Source organism: Gopherus evgoodei, chromosome 2 (genome assembly GCF_007399415.2).
Source record: "Gopherus evgoodei ecotype Sinaloan lineage chromosome 2, rGopEvg1_v1.p, whole genome shotgun sequence".
Lineage (NCBI taxonomy): Eukaryota > Metazoa > Chordata > Testudines > Testudinidae > Gopherus > Gopherus evgoodei.
The window spans coordinates 20,223,686-20,247,732 of record NC_044323.1 but is presented as its reverse complement, the minus strand read 5'-3'; the positions used below and the strand labels follow the sequence as shown (position 1 = coordinate 20,247,732).

At 42.2% G+C, this 24,047-nt stretch overlaps 1 protein-coding gene across 2 annotated transcripts in view; it reads left to right on the top strand.

Annotated features, from left to right (window-relative positions):
- PTPRN2 (protein tyrosine phosphatase receptor type N2) overlaps nucleotides 1-24,047 on the top strand; it is a 1,065,122-nt gene that overhangs the window by 407,049 nt on the left and 634,026 nt on the right. For both annotated transcript variants that reach the window (XM_030550108.1, XM_030550107.1), the window contains exons 4-5: nucleotides 3,864-3,981; nucleotides 12,369-12,534. In XM_030550108.1, the coding sequence (XP_030405968.1) occupies nucleotides 3,864-3,981; nucleotides 12,369-12,534 (284 nt within the window). The remainder of the gene's footprint in view (nucleotides 1-3,863; nucleotides 3,982-12,368; nucleotides 12,535-24,047) is intronic.

Genomic DNA, 24,047 nt, shown 5'->3' with positions numbered 1-24,047 from the left:
GCTGGGTATCCCACAGAACAGTCCCATTTTAGTGACATGGAAGTAATGTGTGTACAACAGCACCACTGTGATCCTGCTCAGCCAGCAGAGTTAAATTGTTATAATTGGGTTGTGAGCCAGGAGCAGCCACTAGGTGTGGTGTTACAGACAAAGGGGACAGGAAATTGCCATACGGCGTCATACACTGCTTCTCAACATTAATTTTGATTGCAGCTGTCAGCTTGGTATTAGAACTCTTCCATGTGTTATTTTATTGAGCTCAGCCTGTGGGAGAGAATTTTTTTATACTGAAACAAACCTGAAACATGATTGGCATAAGGTTAGCTTTAGACATCACTGCAGTTCCTGAGATAGTTGCACTAAAAAAAGAAAAAAGTGCAATATTGACTAATAGGTAAAGAGAGAAGATTTTCCTGAACAAATAAAGATTTGGGTTCCTCACAACTCTCTCGTGCAGCACCCCTATCTGACTTAGAAAGAAGTGTAGAGATTCAAGAATGGAAATTCTCTTTTTGTTTTTAAACTCCAGACAAGACACCTCTTTTTTTAATGCCTCCGTTGTATTCTTTAACACCTCTACTATTTCATACTTGTAATATCTGTAATGCATTGTGAAAAAATGCTAATATAATGCAATAGAAGGAAGAAAATAATCCTAGATTCCACGACAGACATAATTATGATGACCACTAAAAAAAAAGATTACAGTTCTTTATTTTCCTGTGGGGGGCTGACTTTTGACAAGGACTGTGTAGATGAAAACTAGTTGAAATGGCTATTAACTATATTGACATATAAGTCTGTGGATATAAATAGACACATAGAGGTGAGTTTTGTATCGCTTTGCGGGTATTGCAGATGAATCCTGGGCTTTGTTTCTAGAGAAGTGTGTGTGTGTACACTCTATTCCAGTGGTTCTCAGCCAGGGGTATGCATACTCCTGGGTTATGCAGAGGTCTTCCAGGGGTATCGACTCATCTAGATGAGTATGTCTCAGCCTGGAGGTTGTGACCCCCAGGGAGGTCATGGGACAGATTTAGAGGGGTTGCAAGTGCAGGGCTGGTGTTAGGGGATGGCAAGCTGGGTAACTGCCCAGAGCCATATGCTCCAGGGGGCCCTGCAAAGCTAAATTACATGCTTCAACCCTGAGCGGTGGGGCTCTGGCTTCAACCCCACCACTCGGGGCTCTGACTTCAGACAGGGCTCGCAAGTATAAAACAGTTTCAAGTATCACACTGAAATGTAGGTACAATATTTATGTTCAAATCATTTCATAAGTATTTGGTAAAAATGAGAAAGTGAGCAATTTTTCAGTAATAGTGTGCTGTGACACTTGTATTTTTATATCTAATTTTGGAAGCAAATAGTTTTTAAGTGAGGTGAAACTTGGGGTATGCAAGACATATCAGACTCCTGAAAGCGGTACAGTAGTCTGGAAAGGTTCAGAACCACTGCTCTATTCCATAATCTTAGAATAAAACTAAGAGCTCGATTATTACCATGTTTGTTCATGCAAGTAGTCTTTACTTACGTGAGTAGTCCCTTAGACTTCCATGGGGCTTTTTTGTGTTGGATAACAGTTGCAGGATGGGTCCTTAATTCTTTTGGAAGCACTTGTTAAAATGTACAAACATTTTCTTAAATGATCTCTTTTACCAACGTTAATGCCTTTCATATAAATTTATATCTGGTTGATCCATTGTGCTGAATATCTACAAACCCCTAGACTTGATTCTCTTCTTAGTTTTCCCTTCTAAATGACTTTGTAAAAACAGTTCTAAGCAATTGTGCAAAAACTTGAACACATTAGGCACATTAATCCTAAAATAATTTAATAATACCATGTAACAATTATTGTAAACCCAGAGTGACTCATTCTTTATGTATTCAGGTAAGAATACATTCTCTGAGCAATCTTAGGTTTAAACATCTGCAAATGTTTTGAATCCTGCCCTTGATAGTTCAGCTTTTGAAAAGATGGGATTTGCATTTGAAAAGGCTGCAACAGATCTCAAAAAGCGTTGGACTCCTCCCACCTCTCAGGTTCAAAATCATTTAGAGTAGCTATAAACATCAGAGATGTTTTTAAATAAAGTATTTCCACAGCAAAATTGTGTATAATTTTATTCTGAGGATGGGAGAGGGAGGACGAAATGGACAATGGATCCATTATGTGCCAAATAGTTTTATTTATTTGCTAAAACCCTTATACTATCCCAATGATTCCAAGGATTTAGTTCAACTTTCCATTAAGAAAAATTAAATTTCCAGCTCCAAAGAGGAATTTCACTGACAAGGAAACAATTCCAAACATTGTAACTATGCACTTCTCCACCTCTCACCCCACTTTGTACTTCAACAAGTCACATATTCAACAAGGTACTTAAGCAGAAGCCCAATGCTTAGTCTACACTGGAAAATATTTCCTGTTAGCTGTACTTGCCAACCTGTCCTATAACAAGACACAATTTAGACTAGCAAAAAAGTTCTTTCATCGGTGTAGCTTCTACTGGTTTGGTGAGTGAAATAAGCCATACTGACAAAAGCACTTTTATGCTGATATAAGTGCTACACTAAGGCTTTTGATGATATAGATATGTTGCAAAATTGTCACATACCTAACTGACATTGCCATAACAGCAAATGTTTCTAGTGGAGCCCTAGCCTAACATGAATGGTCATATAAAAAATGCCTTGGTGAATCCAGGTTATGATGCATTTCTGCTGAATTTTACAAACATTTGTTAAGCCTTACAATGTATGTGTGAGACTGGTCACTCATACACAGAAATCCTGCTGCCAAGTCCAACCCAAAGCACTAGAAAGCACTCCCTCCTATATGTGGGCAGGTTATAGGTGCTAGAGAACATTTATAACCAGACTATTGCTTACAGTGATCACTGTACTTGATTACATGGGTACATGTAAATTCATAACAGCCTTTATTGAGGTTTATGTTTCTGTGTAACTGTGCAAGGCATAAAAGTAGAATATCTCTGCAGTTATATAATATTTAGTTATTAAATAATTACAGTAATTGCATGGGGGTATTTCTACAAACTTAAAGTGTTACCATAACATCTAAAATTTACAAATTGGATAACAATTATTCTTGGAGTTATATCATTATTCCAAGCATAATTACCATGTGCTCAGCAGTGCATCTAATTAATGCATAATCACGTGGAAGTTACCTTCATAACGAAATTCATCCTTGTTATAAAGCTCTTTGTCATGACATTTGAATATAAAGAAAACAGAAAATGGCCCCCAGATGAGGTACATGAAACCTCACAATAATTGCTTCCACTGAAACACTATCCCCTTACTATTCTAAATGGTTGGCTTTACAGGAGGATGTTACAGGGAAAGGGCAGTGTACTGTATAAATAGTGAGGTGCAGAGAAGTGAGTAAATCCCCTGCGAGAAGTAACTTTCCATTATTTACTAGCATTCAGTCTGAAAGCTCTTTCACAATAGTTGAGCTAGAAATAACTCATCTCAACAACTAACCCAAAATAACTCTTTATTATACAGTAAAACTGGCTTCTAGCACCTTGGAGTCTAGCCACACTAAAATTCTATGAAGTATAATCTCCTCTCAAACCTCATCACAACACCCACTGTCTTCCTAGAGGAGAACACTCCAATAGGATCAGTATTTCTGTAAGAGTACTTAGAAAGGCCTGATTAATAAAAGTGTCAGCAGGCCTGGGGAACCTGCAGTTCGGCTCCTGGAGTATGCAGAATGAAAAACATTTCAGCAAACAGCGCTTCTATCCATAGTTGTTTGCATAAAGACAGGTTTTTGCCAAACTTTGCAAGTCGGATTTGTTTTTTATGAGTGTGTCCTTATTTAACAGGTTTTACCTGGCAAGATGATTACATGCAGCATGTTATTGCCCTGGAACTCTCAAACATTCGTAAAATCCACCACTGGTACCCTGATTCATTTATATCTGATGGATCTGACACACTAAGGTAAGTCTTCCATGATGTTAAGTGCCATAGTGGTAGGTTTACAGGTGTGGAGAAACAATGTCATGGAGACCAAATTCTTATGCAAATCACTAAATACTGTCCACAGGATGAGCAGAAACTAGTGGTGCAACAGGATTTTAAAAGGTTGGTAAGAAACAGGGGTGAGAATGAGTGAACACTGCAGACACCCTGAATCTGAATACTAATAGGATAGGAAAATGTTGGTGGCAAACATATTTCCCTTATCCTCTCCATTGATTGCACTGATATCAGAGACAAACTGGAATAGCCAGACCAGACCAGTGGCCCATCTTGTCCAATATCCGGTCTCTGATAGTGGCCAGGACCACCTGCTTAAGAGGGAGGAATAGGAAACTTTATAACAGACAGTTATAAAATAATCTGCCTATAGGAGAACTTTTTTCTGGAGTGAGCTTATAGAAGTTTCAGTTGAGTTAGTCTCGAATAACATTAAAAATAGCAATTTTTAAAATCATTGCGACAGTGCACTTCAGTGGTCCAATAATGTGAAAGTTTAACTTAATACATTTGCATATAAGCATGTTCTGAATAAGATAGTGAACAATAATACATTTAATGGCTAATAAAAACTAAAGGAGGTCTGTGCATATTAAATAAAATTGCTCTCCCTAATAATATTACCTACCTATTGTTTCTCAGTGGCTTACCATGCACTGTAATGTCAGTAATTACTCTGAATTATTAAGGAGGAATTTTGGTTCTCTTTTGAAACAAATATTGATGTCCTGATCCTACAAACTCTTACATGAGGTAGGTCAATGTAAGCCAGATTTTCGTAAGAGCCAGGTTTTAGGTGCTCAGCATTCATTATTGGAAATTCATTTTCAGAATGGCCCAGTTCTTACCTAAGCACCTAATGAAGGGCCAGATTTTTAAAAGGTGCTACATACTCAGCAGCCACTGATGTGACATTTATGACCGGATTTTCAGATTTATTATTATTTATTGTTTGTATGATCATAGCACCTAGGAGCCCCAGGCATGGACCAGGGCCCCATCGTATTAGGTACAAACACAGAACAAAATGACAGTCCATGAAGCTCTCAGTGCCCTTGAAAGTATGGCGCAGCATGTCACCAATTTAAAGTGTTTGTTGCTTTTCAGGTTGTCTATTTTCAGTACATACTGTGCATTAGTTAATATATTTTTATGTATCTTTTTATCTGCAATGATCTCATTTCTCCTGCCTCTCTCCCATTTATTTTATTTTTTTAACTCTGTGGGTATTACTGTAGGCACCTTGAAGCAGGAGTTCTGAACACTGTTGTCAAAACCAGTTAAATAATATATGCCCCTTAATGTATATATCTCATTATTAGGGCTGTCAGTTAACTGCAATTAACTCAAGTGATCAATGCAAAACAAATTAACTTGATTAAAAAAATAAGTTGCGATTAATCACAATTTTAATCACACTGTTAAACAATAATTAGAATACTAATTTAAATGTATTATAACTATTTTGGATGTTTTTCTACATTTTCAAATATAGTGATTTCAATTATAACACAGAATACAAAGTGTGCAGTGCTCACTTTATATTATTATTTTAGTACAAATATTTGGACCTTAAAAAAGAAACAAAAGAAATAGTATTTTCCATCCATTTCATATGAGTCCTGTAGTGCAATTTCATTATTGTGAAAGTGCAGCTTGCAAATGTAGAATTCTTTTTACATAACTGCACTCAAAAAATAAAACAATGTAAAACTTTAGAGCCTACAAGTCCACTCAGTCCTACTTCTTGTTCAGCCAATTGCTAAGACAAACAAGTCTGTTTACATTTATGGGAGATAAGGCTGCCTGTTTCTTATTTACAATGTTACCTGAAGGTGAGAACGGGCATTTGCATGGCACTGTTGTATCTGGAGTTGCAAGGTATTTACATGCCAGATATGCTAAACATAAGTATGCTACTTCATGCTTTGACCACCATTCCAGAGGACATGCTTTCATGCTGATGACACTCACTAAAACATGTGCTAATTAAATTTGGGACTGAACTCCTTGTGGGAGAATTGTATGTCTCCTGCTCTATGGTTTTACCCACATTCTGCCATATATTTTGTGTTATGGCAGTCTCAGATGACGAACCAGCATATGTTGTTCCATTTAAGAACACTTTCACCGCAGATTTGACACAACGCAAAGAAGGTACCAATGTGAGATTTTTAAAGATAGCTACAGCACTGAACCCAACGTTTAAGAATCTGAAGTATCTTCCAAAATCTGAGAGTGATGAGATCTGGCACATGCTGTCAGAAGTCTTAAAAGAGCAACACTCTCATGCAGAAACTACAGAACCTGAACCACTAAAAAAGAAAATCAACCATCAGTTGGTGGCATCTGACTCAGGTGATGAAAAGTAATGTGCATCAGTCCACATTGCTTTAGATCATTATCAAGCAGAATCGATCATCAGCATGGACACATGTACTCTGGAAGTTGTCAAAAAGTACAATTAGTGCTGTATTTAACAAAATTTGAGACGATTCCCATCTCCTTAAAAAAAAAGAAATTTGTTTTCCTCATCAGAGTGAATGTTAATACAACTGCCACAAGCAGGAGTTTGTAAGGGCTATTCTAAGTTAGGTTTTCAGATATATGTGTGCAGTTCCCACTGACTTCAGTGGGAGTTCAGAAGGCAGAATTTGGTCTTGCATTTCTGTTTTCATTCCCTTCCTTCTTTAAAATAAATGAAGAAAGAAGAAGAGTGATGTTGGAGATTGAGGGATGAGAGGAACATATTGAATTGATAGATCATTGGGATGGCTTCTGTGATGAGAGCCTCTTTGGATTAGTTGGTTCTTACTGAAGCAGAGTTGTACTGTCTTACTAGGTTCAAAACTGGCAGAAATTTTAGACTGGCTTTCGAGTTAGATAGAAAAGGAGGAGTGGTGTGGGGGTGTACTTGCATGCACAGGTATAGCTTAACTCAATTTGACCTGAACATCCAACCTGCATGACAAGGCAGAATGTAGAATGCTGGAATAAGAGAAGGGTATTTTGATGTACCAGAATGTTTAGATGGGGAAGCAAGTAGCATGGGAAACTAGCAAGAACTACAGTAAATTTATGGTAATGCCCCCATAGTCCTCTCTGCAGAAATCACCTGAGTCCCCCACAATCAGCGTATCTGATTTGACACCAGTGGTGAAAGCACACACTCTTTTGCTGGGTAAAAGCAGCACAAAGCTGCTCTAAACTGCAGGTTTGGCTAGTGGAGGATTCCCAGACACGAGAACTGAAGAAGTCAGCCATAAAGTTGCCTTCTAATATCTTCCTTGCAAGCTCTGGTATAATTCTGGTATAAATGGGGGACCAGCCACATTGGGGCTGCAACTCATAGCACTGCAGAAATTCCAGGCAGTGCTGTGACTTACTGGAAGCTTCGGACAGGTTGCCATATCCTATGCAGGCCTCCAGAGCTCTGTAAATTACTCTGCAGTTTGCAGAGCAGATCAGGATTAGGAGGATTCAGTGTATCAAAGCAACCATAATCTTTCTTGCCCCAGACTGTGAGTTCTGCCTGCACCTATTAGAATCTCACATGTCTGACCCGTCAGTTCAGAGACTCTGTACTTGTGTGTTGGCTCTGGGCCTTCTCCCCTACTTTCTGGGAATTGTGGCTCCAGTGAAACGCTGCTGCCAAGTTCAGCCATCTGCTGAGGGCTTATATAATTGAGACAACTACCACCCGTGTGGCTCCTCATGGCACTGGATCACACTACAGGCAGCCTGCCTCAGTTTCCCTTCTTGGACTGTTGCAATAAAACTGCCATTTGTGCTTTTTCTTGGTCAAAAATACCCTCCTTGATGACTAAGTTTATTACTATAATATAAACTGCAAATAAGACTCGAAATACCAAAATAAAGTCCATTCCTAACTCTACACAAGCCCTAAGTCTTCCTCCTCCCAGACCTTCCTGCTTGGGGCAGCTCTCCTGATCTCAAGGTTTTCTCTGCAGAAGCCTTTTCTCACTGTCTGCATAATCTTCCTGAGCTTTCCCCTTCATTGCAGCCACCTACTGCCCTTTAGAGGGAATTACCTGATTTAATGCATTCAGCACAGGTATGCCTTATTCTGTAATCAAGCTTGGTTAGTCTAGGGTTACCATAAGTTTTCCCAGATACACCTCTACCCCGATATAACACGACCCAATATAACACGAATTCGGATATAACACGGTAAAGCAGTGCTCGGGGGTGTGTGCGCACTCTGGTGGATCAAAGCAAGTTCGATAAAAGCGGTTTCACCTATAACGTGGTAAGATTTTTTGGCTCCCAAGGACAACCTTATATTGGGGTAGAGGTGTATTTCCTTTTTTTTTTCTTTTTTCTTTTTTTTGATCCTCTGTCCTCTGTCTGAGCGGATTTTTCAAACAAGAGGAAATGTCTGGGATTTTTGTGAAGCAGACATTACAGCTCAGAAAGAGCTGGCTGATTGGTCCCTCCGCTGCTGCTGCAGCTGCCAAATCTCACCCACCCAGGCCCCGGCTCCCAGTCCTAGGGAGGGGGAGAGGCAGGGAGGAACTGGCAGATGGCAGGCGCTACATGCCGGGTCTGTGCTCGCCACTCTGCCCCCACTTTGAGAGTAAGGCTGCAGTACCCTCTTCAGCATCCCCCAAATACTCCCTCCCAGTACACACACAGCCCTCCAGAACGCCCAACTGTACCCACCCCTATCAGCTCTCCCCTCACCCCCTCCAGCAGTGTCCTCTTTTTGGTAACCCTATAGTCCCAGCCCTAAAGGGGCGAACCACCCTGTTCTAGCATGTCATAAGAGTTATGTGGTCTGAGTCTGAAGTCACTTACACCAGTGTAGCACATCGACTATGGTGGAATTACTTCAGACGTCCACCCCTAAAACTGAGATCAGAATTAAGGGCAGGATACTTGATTTTTAGATATAAACATGACAGGCTACAGCTTTGTGTGAGGGATCACTGTTCACAAACCTAGGCCCGTATGTCCACTGGAAGTGCCCAGATTGTGACTGCCACCCAACAGCTCTCTAAGACCTCTGGCCCACTAGAGGCTCTGCCCATGAAGCTCCTGACTGGAGTGAACATCTGGCCCCACTTGATTGGCCCAGACGTGCAACTTATGCCAGAAGGAGGCACAGGAAGTTGTCTGAGCAGCGGCATGAACTTCTGCTCTATTGCTGTACTAGACCCTAACTCTGGTTTGATCCTGGCACTGTTCCCTGACTCCACTTTGATCCTTGATACTGGCATCTGACTCTGATTTGACTTCAGTACTGTTCCCTGGTTGCTGACTCCAGTGTTAACCCATAGTATGACTCCTCACACTGATTCTGGCTCAACCTTTGGCATAACTCCTGACCTCAGCGCTGGCCCCTACCTTGGTGTGATCCTGACCCCGACTCCAACTCTGACTCTGGCTTCGGTTCCTGACTGCTGACTCTGGCTCTGACCACTAGGAATGACCACCCATTCCCTGGTTTCCATGCTTTGTTAATGAATGAATAAAACTCAGCATGGTGGTACTCTTCCTAGCTCTGCCTTCAAAATAAACTCCACCTGTGTGAGTCCATAAAGTGAGGGCTAGTCTACACTGAAAACTACATTGGCATAGCTGTGTCTCTCAGGTGAGTGAAAAAACCACACCCATGAGACACATAGCTACTGCCAATCTAACCGCAGTACAGACAGTGCTAGGTGGATAGAAGAATTCTTTCACTGACCTAGCTACCATCTCTCAGGGATGTGGATTACTACAGGTACAGGAGAACCCCTCGCGTTGCTATAGTGAGTGTCACAGTAGCAATTTACATGTAGACATACCCATATGTAAGCGGGGGAATGGTCCCGCTATTGTGGGGAACTTTCCTTGCTTACACACTACCCTGGTGAAATGGGCTAGCGAAAGGATCTGAGTCCCTGCTCCCACTTCCTTTACCCAGAGGCATGTCTCACCTCAAAGGCTCCCCTTCCACTGTCCAGTGTGACACAGTCCTTGTAACCCCAACAAGGTTGGACACAGGATTCCTGGGGGAGCTCAACCCCCATCCTTGTTGTGGTCACTCAGAGCAGGGGCTAGGGTGCCCCGCTCTGGGGTGCTCTCTCTGCACTGGACGCTTCCCTGACCCACTGATCATTACATACAGTTCAAAGCAAATACAATTTATTAAACAGCAATCAATTTTTTGTAAAAAAGGAGGAAATGAGAAAGGTTAAAGGAAAACACATAACCCCGCTCTGTGGCATGGGGATATCACAGCCAGCATCTCTGGAATGTCAGTTAGCTCACAATCTGTTCCTCACAAGTCCTAGGCCTCCTTCTCAGGCCCTGGTTTTGCTGCAGGGATGCTGTGGGTCAGACACTTGCTCTGGCAGTGGCCACATGCTCTCAGGCTGTAGGTGGCAGGACCATTCTTCCCAGCATTGCCCCTACCCTGTCGGGGTTATGATCCCCCTCCAAGTCTGGCCTGCCAGGCCTCTTGGCTGGGGCGTCTCCCTGCACAGGGCCCACTGCCCAGGGCCCCCCTCAGTCTCTCCACCCTCGAGCTGCTCACTGCACCCAGCTCCAGACTGCTCCACCTCCAGCTCCAGCTCCAGCACTCTGCCTCAGTTCCAGCTTCATCACTCTGTCTCAGCACTATTGCTGCTGCTCTGGCTCCAGCTCCCTGGATTGCGTCTCTGGCCCCTCTGACTCTAGTTGCTGCAGCCCTGCTCCCAGCACAGGTCTGCTCTCTGGGCTGCTTCTGTAACTCTGCTCCCAGCACTGACCTGCTTCCTGGGTTGCTTTTCTGGCCCCTCTGGCTGGCACGGCTCTGCTCCCCAGCTCAGCTTGGGCCCCTGCTCTCTCCTTAGCTTGGCCCTTCTCTGTCTGACCCAGCTCACATGGAGGAGGACAGGACCCCCCTGGACTCCTGACTCCCTGATTAGCCTTCCCACCCTGTCAGTCAGGGCTGACCTGGAGCATTGGCCTCTCCCCATCGTTCCTGGGGACTGTCAGTCTCAAGGTCCTAATTTCCCATCGACCTTTCCCCTTTCTTTTGGTACTGTGAGCTAGCCAACCAAAACACCCCCACTGAGTTTTAGTAATGGAACAGTCCCCTTACACATAGATACTGCTCACAGTAGACTGCAGCAGTGGTGCTGGAACTAGGGGTGTTGGGGGTGGATTGAAGTAGTAGTAACTAACACCAAATGCATTGTTTCCATCATCAGCACCCCCACTATAAAAATTATTCCAGCACCCCTGGACTGCAGATGTTCAAAATGAAATCATGCATGCAGTCTGAATGCAACTGGGCGCCTTTGACTTGACTCCTTGATTGGGAAGGAAATGGTGGGATGTCCCAAACGCCACTTGTAAAAATCAAAATTAGATGTCTCCCACAGAAATTCAAATCTGGGAATCTCCATCTCCTTTCTTACATGAATGAAATAGTTAACAATGTTGACATTTAAATTATCATCATTAGGCACTCAAGATAAACATCTCAATGAGATAGATGAGTGGAGTTGTTCACACCTCAGAGCTGTTATTCCAGACTTTCTGCAGACTCACAGACACCTCTAGAGCAGTTACACTTGGTCACATTTGAGGGTTTTGCGTTTTTGTTTTTTTTTTTGACAGATGTAAGAGTTGGAGACTTAAGGGAAAAAAAAGAGAATGTGAAGAACATGAGCAGAGCTTCAGAGACGTGCAGATATACCATACCATTGCATACTGACTCAATCTGAGGTCAGAATCAAGCTAAACATATTCTATAAAAATAGGTAACCTATATATCACATAAGAATCCTGGTCACAGGTGCAGATCAGAAGAAACTCTCATTCCATCCCATAACCTCATTTAAGCCCGACTGGTTGGTTAGTGGACACTGCATGTCCTTTGCCAATGGCATCTGGGGATTTTGCAAGTTAGGTTTGGGACCCACCCATTGGGGCTGAAATGAAATGGATTCCGATTGTAGGTTTAATAACTACTTTGAAGTTCTGTTGTAAGTACAGCTGTGTGTCCCTTTAAGGTGCACTGTAATGTTGGCTCTTGTATTTACAAATATTTTTTCCTCTTTGGACAAAACTTTGTCCTGATTCAGGCTTTGTAGTTGATTTGCAATTAGATCATGAATTATAATCATTATTTTATTACCTTACCAGTGGAGTTATGTTTCCATTTTGCTGAAATATAGAAATTTTCCACATTTTCTGGTGTCATGTTTAAAACTTCGTAGGTATTTTTTGTTAAGAACATTCACACAGAGCTGACTCGTATAGCTTCAAATATAAAATGTAGTGACTTTTTTTTTCTGAGTTCAGTGTATATCATTTATGCCGGTAACATTCTTTTCCTTGGTTTTGATGTGCAGGACTTCAAAGCGGAGTGCTGCTGATAATGAAAGGAATTATGAGCTGGAAAAGGATGTGGACTTGGCCAAGTCCCTTCAGCAATATCTGGCATACCTGGGTATTCTCTCGCAGTCTGCAGCTCCAAATTTATATCCAAGGATGAAGAATGACAAAGCTTCTGTCAAGGTTGTACCTTTAGATGCTTTCTACATTTTATATTAATTCCTTCTTTCTCCTCTGCCCTCTCCCTTTACACCCTGCTACCAGCCTTTATTGCATGAGTAAAGACACATAGGAAACTGAATAAAAGTAGCCGCCCCCCCCCCCTGAAAAAGTGAGCTGGTTAAGAACCTACCTCTTATGTGCTGTATTGTTACAGGGTCTGCTTCCTGCATATTAATATGCCTCTGCTGAAATGCATTGTAAAATTTAATGTAACAAACTCTCAGTAGATACATAAAAACTGATGTATTTATCCACAGTGAAGAGACATGCTCAATTTTTTGAAAACTGTCTCTCTGACAAGTTCATGCAATGCAATATGGTATTTTGAAGAAACTGGCAGATATTCTTGATCTCTTGGGTAATGTTTTGGCACCCTGTGATGTCTTAATGTGTTGGCTGTTTGCATGAATGCAACCTGGAGGCAGCAGGAGCACCGAAAAAAGATTCTTATGAGTTAGAGAGAATCGGGCATGGAAGATAGATTTTACTGGTGATATGCTTGGTATCAAAACCAAGTTGCCATAGCTGACAAACCTCTTCCCCTAGCCCCTCTCCCATTGCTTTAAGAGTTAATGACTCAGAGACATAGAACTAGCAAGACCCTCTACAGTAACATTTTCTGGTGATCCCCAACAGTGGTACAGGTTGTTCCTGACTTTTTATTTAACTGTCACATATCTGAAATATTCTGGAGAGACAAGGTGGGTGAGATTATAAATTTATGCTCCTACCACCCCAAACTGGAACCCATATGGGATATCATTAAGGAGTTACAACCCATATTCAATGGGGACCACATTCTGAAAGAAATCTTTTCTGAACCCCCTTTTCTGGCCTTCAAACGAACCCCCCAAACTCATCAGAAGCAAGCTCCCCACAGATTAGGACACACCAGCTCAGAGTGGCACCAGAACAACAAATGCAAAATTTCTAGTCATATCTCCGCTGCTCTGATGCTCAACATCCCTCACAATACACCTTCAAGATTCATGTGTCATATACATTCTTAACACAACATGTGGTATGCCCCATTAACAACTGTATGAGTGAAACTAGACAATCACTATGCTCTCAAATGAAGTGAACTCACACAAATGATAAAAGACTGAAACATCATATCACCTGTGGATGAACACTTTTCACAAAGAAAATCACTCGATGTCTGACCTCTCTGTTCTCATCTTCAAAGGAAACCTGTACAACACCTTCAAAAGACAAGCCTGGGAGCTTAAATTCATAACTTTGCAAGATACTAAAAATCAAGGACTGAATAGAGACACTGGAGTTATGCTGTATTACAACAATCTATAACCCACTTAATCCCCCTCCCCTTCCGCTGCCTTCCCATCCCCCTTCCTTTCCCCAGTCTGACTGGAGGGGTGTTAACACCTTGATTGGTCCCTGGAAATATCTTACAATAAAAAATCCACCTTGTAGCTGTGACAGAGAGTACATTTCCCAGAAATGAAGAAGAGCTCAGTGTAAGCTCAACAGCTTGTCTTTTTCACTAACAAATGTTGGTCCAATAACACATCACTCACCTTGTTTCTCTCATGTCCTAATAATACGGCTACAACAACATTGAAGTATTATGGTCTGAAATCAGAACTATCTCAAATGTCATGGACTGGAATGAACAGCAGTAAGTTGGAATTTATGTGATGACAACTGGTACTTATTTAAGGTAAGGGAAACTTTCAGGCAGCAGCAAAATAGGTGTGGGAACTAATGAATGGGCCCACTCCCGTTGGTGCCCGAGCTCAGCTTTTTGAGTCCCCGGTTTTGAGTTTGAGGACATTGAGTGAGGATGTCATTCTTTGAAGCCTTTATCTTTCAGGGAAGTGGAAATTTGCCCAGAAGATATTTCAGTAGGTGCTGTCATGCAAGTTCATAAATAATCCATATGTCTGAGATCTTCTGTAGGGAAGCCTGCCGTGATAACACCACCCACTAACATTATTGAGTGTTTCCATGGAGATTGGTACTTAGAAACCTGGGGGAGTGGGATAAAGAGCAGAAAATCTGGAAATGAAGCACATATAGAAACAAACTGTAGGATTATTTCCACTGAGGAGCATTTTAAAACAACTGATCGTGACTCCGACTGCGTTATCTGCAATACAAAATAAAAGTAAAAAACAGACAGCAGATAATGTCTTAAAAGCTAATTATCCATTTTGCAGTCCCTTGGAGACCTTTCTCACTTCTAAAATTCAAAGGCAGTTGCTGATCTTTTAAAAAGTAGTAAGTGAAACATTCCATATTTATACAACATATTCCTGTGTAAAAGGAGCAGTATTTAAATAAAATACAAGCCATTGTGTTTAAGAATCTGCTAAACAGCTGACAAGCAATGTTACCTTCATGATTTGAAAAGGAAAATAACTTTAAGAACTGCATTTAAAAAAGTCAAACCACTTACCAAATTGAAAACAGATACACATTTTGCTCAATTTTCATTACATACCACAATGGAAACTCCACATCTTCATCATTTTCTCTGAATATTGATGAGTTCTGAGCAGACATTAAATAATTTTATTCCGCTTTTCATCTTCTGTACTTTCTTTATTAAAAATGCAGGAAAACTAGAAGTTCCATATTCTACTTTCAGTTAGAATTACCACCTCTGTTGCTAAATATAGGCTTTTCTCTGGCTTCTTCTTTCTGCCCCTTCCATCAAAACATGTCCTTTCCAGATGCCAGTTGGATCCCAAAAAGCTATTTATTGTCCTCTGCCATCCCATCCTGCCTGTAGTCTTGGCAGAGAGCACTAGACTATGCCTGGCTACTTTGGCACTACCTCCCTCTCCTGGCTGTGGGGAGGTGTGGGTGAAGTTTGTAGGAACAGCATGTAGTAATATAAAACAAATGCTAACAGTAGGCCAAATAAGAAAATTGCTTTCATGAATGTGAAAAGATGGTCTAAGAGACGGTTCCTGAATATATTATGCTTGGCCCTAATGGTGTTCTGAAATTTTAAAAAAAGAATGCCTAAAATTAGGCTCCTAAATTCTTATTTAGAGGATTTACGGTATGAAGCTAAGCTTTAGGAACCCAATTCTTGGTCTTTAGTTTTTCTTCCATCTCCCAAATATATTTATATTAAGCTGAATAAAGTGGTTGATATTCATCAAGTTGCAACTCAGCAATTGTGTACAACATCATTCTAAAATGCACATATAACTAAATACTTCAGAGGCAGCTAAGCATTCCATGCTTTGCAGTGTCAAATATCAGTGAGCTTGGGGTTCATCTCACACACCACAACAGCAGTTAATAACCTTATTGATGTTTAAGTTGTGGGACACAACAAACTTTATCTGTAGTTTACTTTCAGTTACAGAAGCCCCAGTGATTCTGGTGCTTGGAGCAATTTGAGTTCCTGGTGTCATGCCTTTTTTTTTTATTAGCATTGTTTTAGACATTATCTGTTGCAAGCTCAATAGGTGTATTTTGGCAGTTGATAATCACCTCACCAGTGGGTAAGCAGAAAGTCATTCAGAAGGCTTGGTGGAGTTTGTTTCCCAGAGCTTACAGCTCTAGAGAACATTTCACTGTAGTTCTGTTGAAAAAGTTTATTCAGAAAATGAGCACTTGGTGGTATTTCTCCCTTAGGCCTTAGCTGGCATTTTTTTCACCCAGGCCTAATGAGGGCTTTACCTTCTCACAAACTTCTGCACTGTCAATATTTATGAATCCTTTCCATCAAACACTAGACTTAATTCACTCACTTGCTCTCTGAAAAGGCATGGCTTTTAGGTAGCTGAAAATACAGAATCATAGAGGCTTCAAATTACAGATTTTCCCCCTAAATTGGAGCAAGACCCTTCCTTTCAGAGAAAACTGGACTTATTTACATCCTGCCTCTGCTGAAACATAGGCAGGTGATTCATTTTGTTGGATTAGAATGCCCAGGACATATTTGATACTGAAGACATTTTGGTATTAAAGGAGGACATGTTTTGCTGTTCACAGTAGCCATGCTGGTATATTGTGGATATGTATTATAATAATACTATAGCTGGGTCTCCTGGAAAGCCTTGGAATGAAACTTTCAACACATGTGGCAGGAACAAAGGCCACAGTGGCAAGGAGAGAAGCAGAAAAGTGCCAGACTACGGAGGCAAAGGGCCTCTAAGCCCTCGTCCAGACTAACCCGCGGCATCGGCGGGTTAAAATCGATTGCTCGGGGATCGATATATCGCGTCTAGTCTGGACGCGGTGTATCGATCCCCGAGCGCGCTTACATCGATTCCGGAACTCCATCAATCCGAACGGAGTTCCGGAATCGACACGGAGAGCCGCGGACATCGATGCAGCGCCGTCCAGACTGGTGAGTACCTCGATTTTAGAAATTCGACTTCAGCTACGTTATTCTCGTAGCTGAAGTTGCGTATCTAAAATCGATTTTAATTCCTAGTCTGGACGTGGCCTCAGGAAAGAAAGGAAGAGAGGGGCATCTGTGGGTTCACGCCACTCTGTTGAGTGGGTGAAAAGTGGAGACAGTTGTGTCTCCATTTGCCATGCGGGAGAGGCTCTTTTATGCCTCTGTGTAGGCATGGGAGCACTTTTTATAAGCTTCTGATACTAGAGAGATAGGGGCTATATATATATCTGGTGGATAGAAGTTTGCCTTAAAGAGGTAGATGTATTGGAAAAAGGTGCTCTGTTTTCCATCTGGAAATGAGTCAAGAGGCTGTCACTTGCTGTTGAGCACTTGCATTGTATGTGCTTGCTGGGTCTGTGACTCTCCTGTTGTTCCTCCTTGGAATACTAGGGGATACGAGTGGGAACAGTTTGGCCACGTCCACACTACGGGGGGGAAATCGATCTTAGATACGCAACTTCAGCTACGTGAATAACGTAGCTGAAGTCGAATATCTAAGATCGGATTACTCACCCGTCCACACCGCGCAGGATCGATGTTCGCGGTTCTCTCTGTCGATTCCGGAACTCCGTTGGGGTTGATGGAGTTCCGGAATCGATATAAGCACGCTCGGGGATCGATATATCGCGTCTAGATTAGACGCGATATATCGATCCCCGAGCAATCGATTTTAACCCGCCGATACGGCGGGTAGTCTGGACGTGGCCTTTGTCTTTTAGTCCTGTTCGGGTATATGAGAGTTAGAGGGAACCTTCACTGCTCCTTTAGTTTCTTATTGGGGGCAGGAAATCCCTACTTTTCCTTTAGCTCCCTGGAAAATGGAATAAGAGGGAGGTTCCATTTCTCTTGCCCTGAAAGAAGCTGGTCTGGTCAGAGTATAGTGATGGAATAATTACGGGCTACTGCAGTGGTGCTGCCTGTATAGTCTGGGCTCTACATTGGAATGTTTTTTGATACTGGAAATCTTAGGTTCTAATTTTGGTCTGTAAAGAAAATGAACAGCTATTCTAAGGGTATGTCTACACTACGGGATTATTCCGATTTTACATAAACCGGTTTTGTAAAACAGATTGTATAAAGTCGAGTGCACGCGGCCACACTAAGCACATATATTCGGCGGTGTGCATCCATGTACCAAGGCTAGCGTCGATTTCCGGAGCATTGCACTGTGGGTAGCTATGCCGTAGCTATCCCATAGTTCCCGCAGTCTCCCTTGCCCATTGGAATTCTGGGTTGAGATCCCAATGCAAAAACAATGTCGTGGGTGATTCTGGGTAAATGTCGTCACTCAGTCTTTCCTCCGTGAAAGCAACAGCAGACAATCATTTTGCACCCTTTTTCCCTGGATTGTCCTGGCAGACGCCATAGTATGGCAACCATGGAGCCCGTTTTGCCTTGTCACTGTCACCGTATGTGTACTGGATGCTGCTGACAGACGCAGTACTGCAGTGCTACACAGCAGCATTCATTTGCCTTTGCAAGGTAGCAGAGACGGTTACCATCCCTATTGCACCGTCTGCCATTGTAAACTGGCGATGAGATGACGGTTATCAGTCATTTTGTACTGTCTGCTGCTGTCATGGGTGCTCCTGGCTGGCCTTGCTGAGGTTGGCCGGGGGTGCATGGACAAAAATGGGAATGACTCCCTGGGTCATTCCCTTTTTTATGTTTTGTCTAAAAATAGAGTCAGTCCTGCCTAGAATATGGGGCAAGTGTACTAGAGAACCAGAGAGCGCAGCCGCTCTGTGTCAGAGCCCCAGAGATCCCAGAGAAATGATGAGCTGCATGCCATTCTAGGGGGTGCCCCAGCAACAACCCCACCCGTTGCTTCCCTCCTCCCCCAACCCTCCTGGGCTACCATGGCAGTGTCCCCCCATTTGTGTGATGAAGTAATAAAGAATGCAGGAATAAGAAGCACTGACTTTTTAGTGAGATAAAATGAGGGGGAGGAAGCCTCCAGCTGCTATGATAGTCCAGGCAGGACATTAAAGGGTGGCAGGGGGGAGAGGAGCACAGCCTCTCGCTGTTATGATAGTCCAGGCAGTACAGAATCTTTTCTTTAGACATCAAAGCAGGGGGCTGATGGAGCTCAGCCTCCAGTTGCTATGATGAGGACGGTTACCAGCCGTTTTGTACTATCTGCCGGGAATGACCGGGAGTCATTCCCATTTTTACCCAGGCGCCCCCGGCCGAACTCACCGAGGCCAGCCAGGAGCACTAACGGGCTGATGATAAAGGCGGATATCAGTCGTATTGTACCATCTGCCACCGGGAAGGTGATGCTGGTGTTCAGAACTGCAGCACCCCGTCTATCAGCAGCATGCAGTAGACATAAGGTGACACTGAAAAAAGGCAAGAAACAATTTTTTTCCCTTTTCTTTTGGGGGAGGGGGAAGAGGGTAAATTGACGACATATACCCTGAAACACCTGGGGAAATGTTTTTGACCCTCCAGGCATTGGGAACTCAGCCAAGAATGCAAATGCTTTTTGGAGACTGCGGGGACTGTGGGATAGCTGGAGTCCTCAGTACCCCCTCCCTCCCTCCATGAGGGTCCATTTGATTCTTTGTCTTTCCGTTACGCTTGTCACACAGCACTGTGCTGTGGACTCTGTATCATAGCCTGGAGATTTTTTTCAAATGCTTTATCATTTCGTCTTCTGTAACGGACCTCTGATAGAACAGATTTGTCTCCCCATACAGTGATCAGATCCAGTATCATTCGTACAGTCCATGCTGGAGCTCTTTTGGGATTTGGGACTGCATCGCCACCCATGCTGATTAGAGCTCCACGCTGGGCAAACAGGAAGTTAAATTCAAAAGTTCGCGGGGTTTTTCCTGTCTACCTGCCCAGTGCATCCGAGTTCAGATTGCCTTCCAGAGCGGTCACAATGGTGCACTGTGGGATACCGCCCGGAGGCCAATACCGTCCAGTTGCGGCCACACTAACCCTAATCCGACATGCAATACCGATTTCAACGCTACTCCCCTCATCAGGAAGGAGTACAGAAATTGATTTAAAGACCCCTTTATATCAGTATAAAGGGCTTCGTTGTGTGGATGGGTGCAGGGTTAAATCAGTTTAACGCTGCTAAATTCGGTTTAAATGCATACTGTAGACCAGACCTAAGTTTAAAGGAGAATGTTTAACACATCAGGATCCTTGTTTATGCCTATCAAAACGATAAGAAAATTATAGAACTGAGCAGAAGCTAGTGGGGAAGGGGAATGTGTTGGATCAATTGTCATTAGATACTGGCGAGGGGAGTGGGTGTGATTGTGAACTATTGGTGGGAGCTCATTTTGCTAGAACCTTGAAGCTTCTGGAAGGTGGACTGGGTGTCTGATAATTTGGTTATCAGTTTTCAATGCTATATGTAGTTGTTTTTAACTGTAGTAAATGGGAAAACAGACCATCAGTTCTGAAATCAGGTAATTGGCGATTACCAAACATGAGTGTATGAATTTATTGGAGTACAGTACTTGGTCAGCAGATTACAGGAACATAGGTCCATGCCGTGCCTGCTAGAACTGAGCCCTCCTTCCTAGTGTGGTTTCTTGAATGCTAGGTAGAGCACTTGCTCTGATGCTTACAGGGAGTAGAAGGGAAAGGTTCCTTATGCTTCCTTTCCCCTTTAGTGCACCCACCCTCAACAGATTACGTGCAGCTTAATTTTCCTAAATTGAAAACCAATTGCTGGATGCTTCTGTCAAACATTTAGTGCTAATATCCCTGTCTTAGAAAATTTGAATGCTCAAATAAACAGTCTAAACTATACTTTGAACTTATTCTTCTGAGCAGCATTAATATTGATAGGGTAATAAAAGAGATCATGAGGCATGCAGTCACTACTCATTTTAAATCCAGAGCATTAACTCAAAAGAGCAGAGCCCTAATTGATGTAATATGGATCACTGTATCAGAGTCAGAATAGTCAGATACTGGTTTTGGTATCCAACTACCTCTTTGTGTGCTGTTGTATATGACTGATGCAAAATCAAAAACCTCTATGCAACATGAACTTTTAAGTTCTGCTTTTAGCCATCTGAGTATAAATGAGTAATTTGTAATGTAACCGCTACATAAAATAAAATCTTTAGTGAAAATATAAGGATTCAAATTACAGAGGATCTCCCCAAGCCTATACAGATGGTCTGTCAGTCTCAGATACTTATGTGGCCTCCTTTAGAATGGTGTCAGAATGTCTTATAGTCTTTATCGTCACAACACTCTTGTGAGGTAGGGAAGTGCTATATTCCCATTTTACAGAGGGAGTAATTGATTTGGCCAAGTCACACAAGAAATCTGAGATGGAGCAGGGACTTTAACCCAGCTCACAAGTCCTAGCTGAGCACGCTAACCACAGGATCCTCCTTTTGTCCGCTGTTTTCACTTTTGCTTTAAAATGGGGCAAATTTTGTAAGGGAGAATAGTAGTTCAGCTACTGAGTACTTTCACTTCTATCTGACTATGGATGTAACCCAAGTAGTTAGAGATGTAAATACTGAGTTTTTAGCACAAAAATGGGGCACAGAAAACAATTGGTGCATTTTTGAATATTTTACCCAAAAGACTGAACATTATCTACTAAGGGAAAAAACCCTCTATCTATTGATAATAAGAATCTATGGTTTCAGTTAGGAGATTTCACAGCTCCTCAATTTGTAAAATAGGAATGATAATTTACCCTACCTCACAGGGGTGAGGTGAGGATTAATTAAAGTATGTACAGTGCTTTAAAGATAGAAAGTGCTCTATAAATGGTATTATAGATGCTACGTATCAGCTAAAGGTCATTGGGAGATTGGGTCGTGAGCAGTCTGGCATACTGGGTGGAGTAGGAGTAAGGTCTAGCAAGCAGAGCAGGAGCCAGGGCATGAACGCCAGAGCCCAGGGGTGAGGCAGAGTCAGAACCAGGAATTAAAGCAGCCTGTTGAGGCATTGCCTTGAGTCGGGGCAGGCAGGGATAGGGCTGGGTTCTAACACAGGACTGGGATTGGGTGCAGGGAGATAGAGAATCAGTGGGCACATACACTAAGCAGCAAGCAAGCTACTGTTGGGGCTGGACATAAGAAGAGTCCCGCTGGCTTCCTCAGCCAGTCAGAAGGGGTGGTTGGTAAGGGGGCCTAGCTGATACACTCAGCTGTGCTCACTAGTGTCAGGAGACTGCAGCCATACTGCTGACACAGGGCACTTACACAAAATCCCAGGTAATTAATTTTCAATAATTTCCTGGCCACTACTCAGATTTTAATGGTTTGCTTTGAAATCTCTACTATTCAGGTGGTCTGGCTGGATGGGCAATAATATATATGGCTGTTTGGCACCTCTCAGTCTTATGTCTTCTAATCTGCTAACCCCAAGTATTTGGAGTTTGGCTCAACAGGTATCCTCCTTGTAATGTGACACTGCTTTGCTGTGTTATGATGCAAACATCACACATTGTGCTTCAGTGCTGAAGGCTGGCTGACTCACCATGACCAGTTCAGTAAATAGCAGATGGTGGAACTGGTGCAAATTTAAAAATGTCTTCCTTATTTAGTGTTAGCTTATAGAAGACTCAGGGGGGAGTAGGTAGAGTTGCCAGCAATTTTAACATTAGTCTGTTTTGCTTAATTTGAGGGGGAAGGTTGTTACTCACAATATAACACCATCATGTTTGGTTTTTGTGAAAAACTTATTGCAAACAATTTTGAGTAATTGATGGAGATTTTTAAAGTTAAGTTTTAAAAGTTTTTAAAAGTTTTAAAGTTCTGCAAGAGTCTGAGAACTCTGGCTTTGATCCAGCACAGTACTTAAGCATGCATTTAACTTTAAGCACAAGAATAGACCCATTGACTTTAGTTTAAAATGTGTATATTCCTCCAAGACTTGTTTATTATGGGTGCCTACAGTACATCAGCCTTTAGGTAACGAGTTAGCTCAGTGTAGCAGTTTCTCCATATCCTTACAGAAAAATTGTTTAAACACCATTCTCGGAAATCTTACACTTCCATAGCAGACTTGTGACATGTGAGCAAACTGTTCTCAGGGAAGAGAACTGGTAAATCCTAATAAACCCATCAGCACTGATTACCTTGATGCACAATTCCTACAGTTCAGATGGAGTTTGTTGTCATTTCTTTGGCTCACATCATCTGGTAAAACTAAGGTTTCTGTTTGCTATGGAAACAAAGACAAACTGCTATTTCCACTTCATGCATAAGTCATTCCATTAGAACCAATAATCAAGAACATTAGCCAATAGGAGGAAGAACTGGTAGAGAGACAGAGCTACCGACTAGCACTGGATAGAACTGTGAAAGCCAAAGACTAGGAAGTTCCATAACTGTTAACATCTGAGAGGGAAAGATGAACATCTAAGAGGGCCAGGGTGGTGGAGAGAACTTGGGAAGCCAGGAGAACTGGGGCATCACCACAGAGAACTGGGGCATCACAGGAGAACTGGGGCATCACCACAGAAGCCAAGAAGGGCTGCAAGCACTTTGGTCTTAAAACTCATAGCACAACTGAATAAGAACTTGTACACAAAGGAAACCAGTGCTAATCCACCTTTGTTGGGGAGGGGGGAGGAAGGGTTAAAAATGAAAGAACATACAGTTCGCAATCAAATCTGTGCCAAGTACATTTACAGCAGAGCAGATTACCAAATTATATGCAATCAGATGTCAGGCCTTTCTATTACACTGAAATTGCACAATCAGGATTTAGAGGCAAAGTCCTTACAGTTCTGATCAAAAGAGACTCTGTGGAGCCATTTTGCTTGATCATCAGTAAGCTTTTGACACTAACTACAGGGTATTAATTAATATTCTTTTCTGATGTAGCTTTTAAATGGGTTCAAAGCTGTAGGTCTCAGAAAGAAAGCAAAATATATTTATAGAAGAATTACTAGTGAACCATTTGGCTGGCATTATGTGGGAGACCAGACTAGATTATCATAATAGTCCCTCATGGCTTTAAAATCTATGAATCTATATACAGATGGTGAGCCTGGTGATCTGTCTTCCATCATGGCTGGACTACAACAGGGCTCCACTTTAGGGCCTTTGCTGGTTTGTGTGCATATGAATGATCTTTCCAG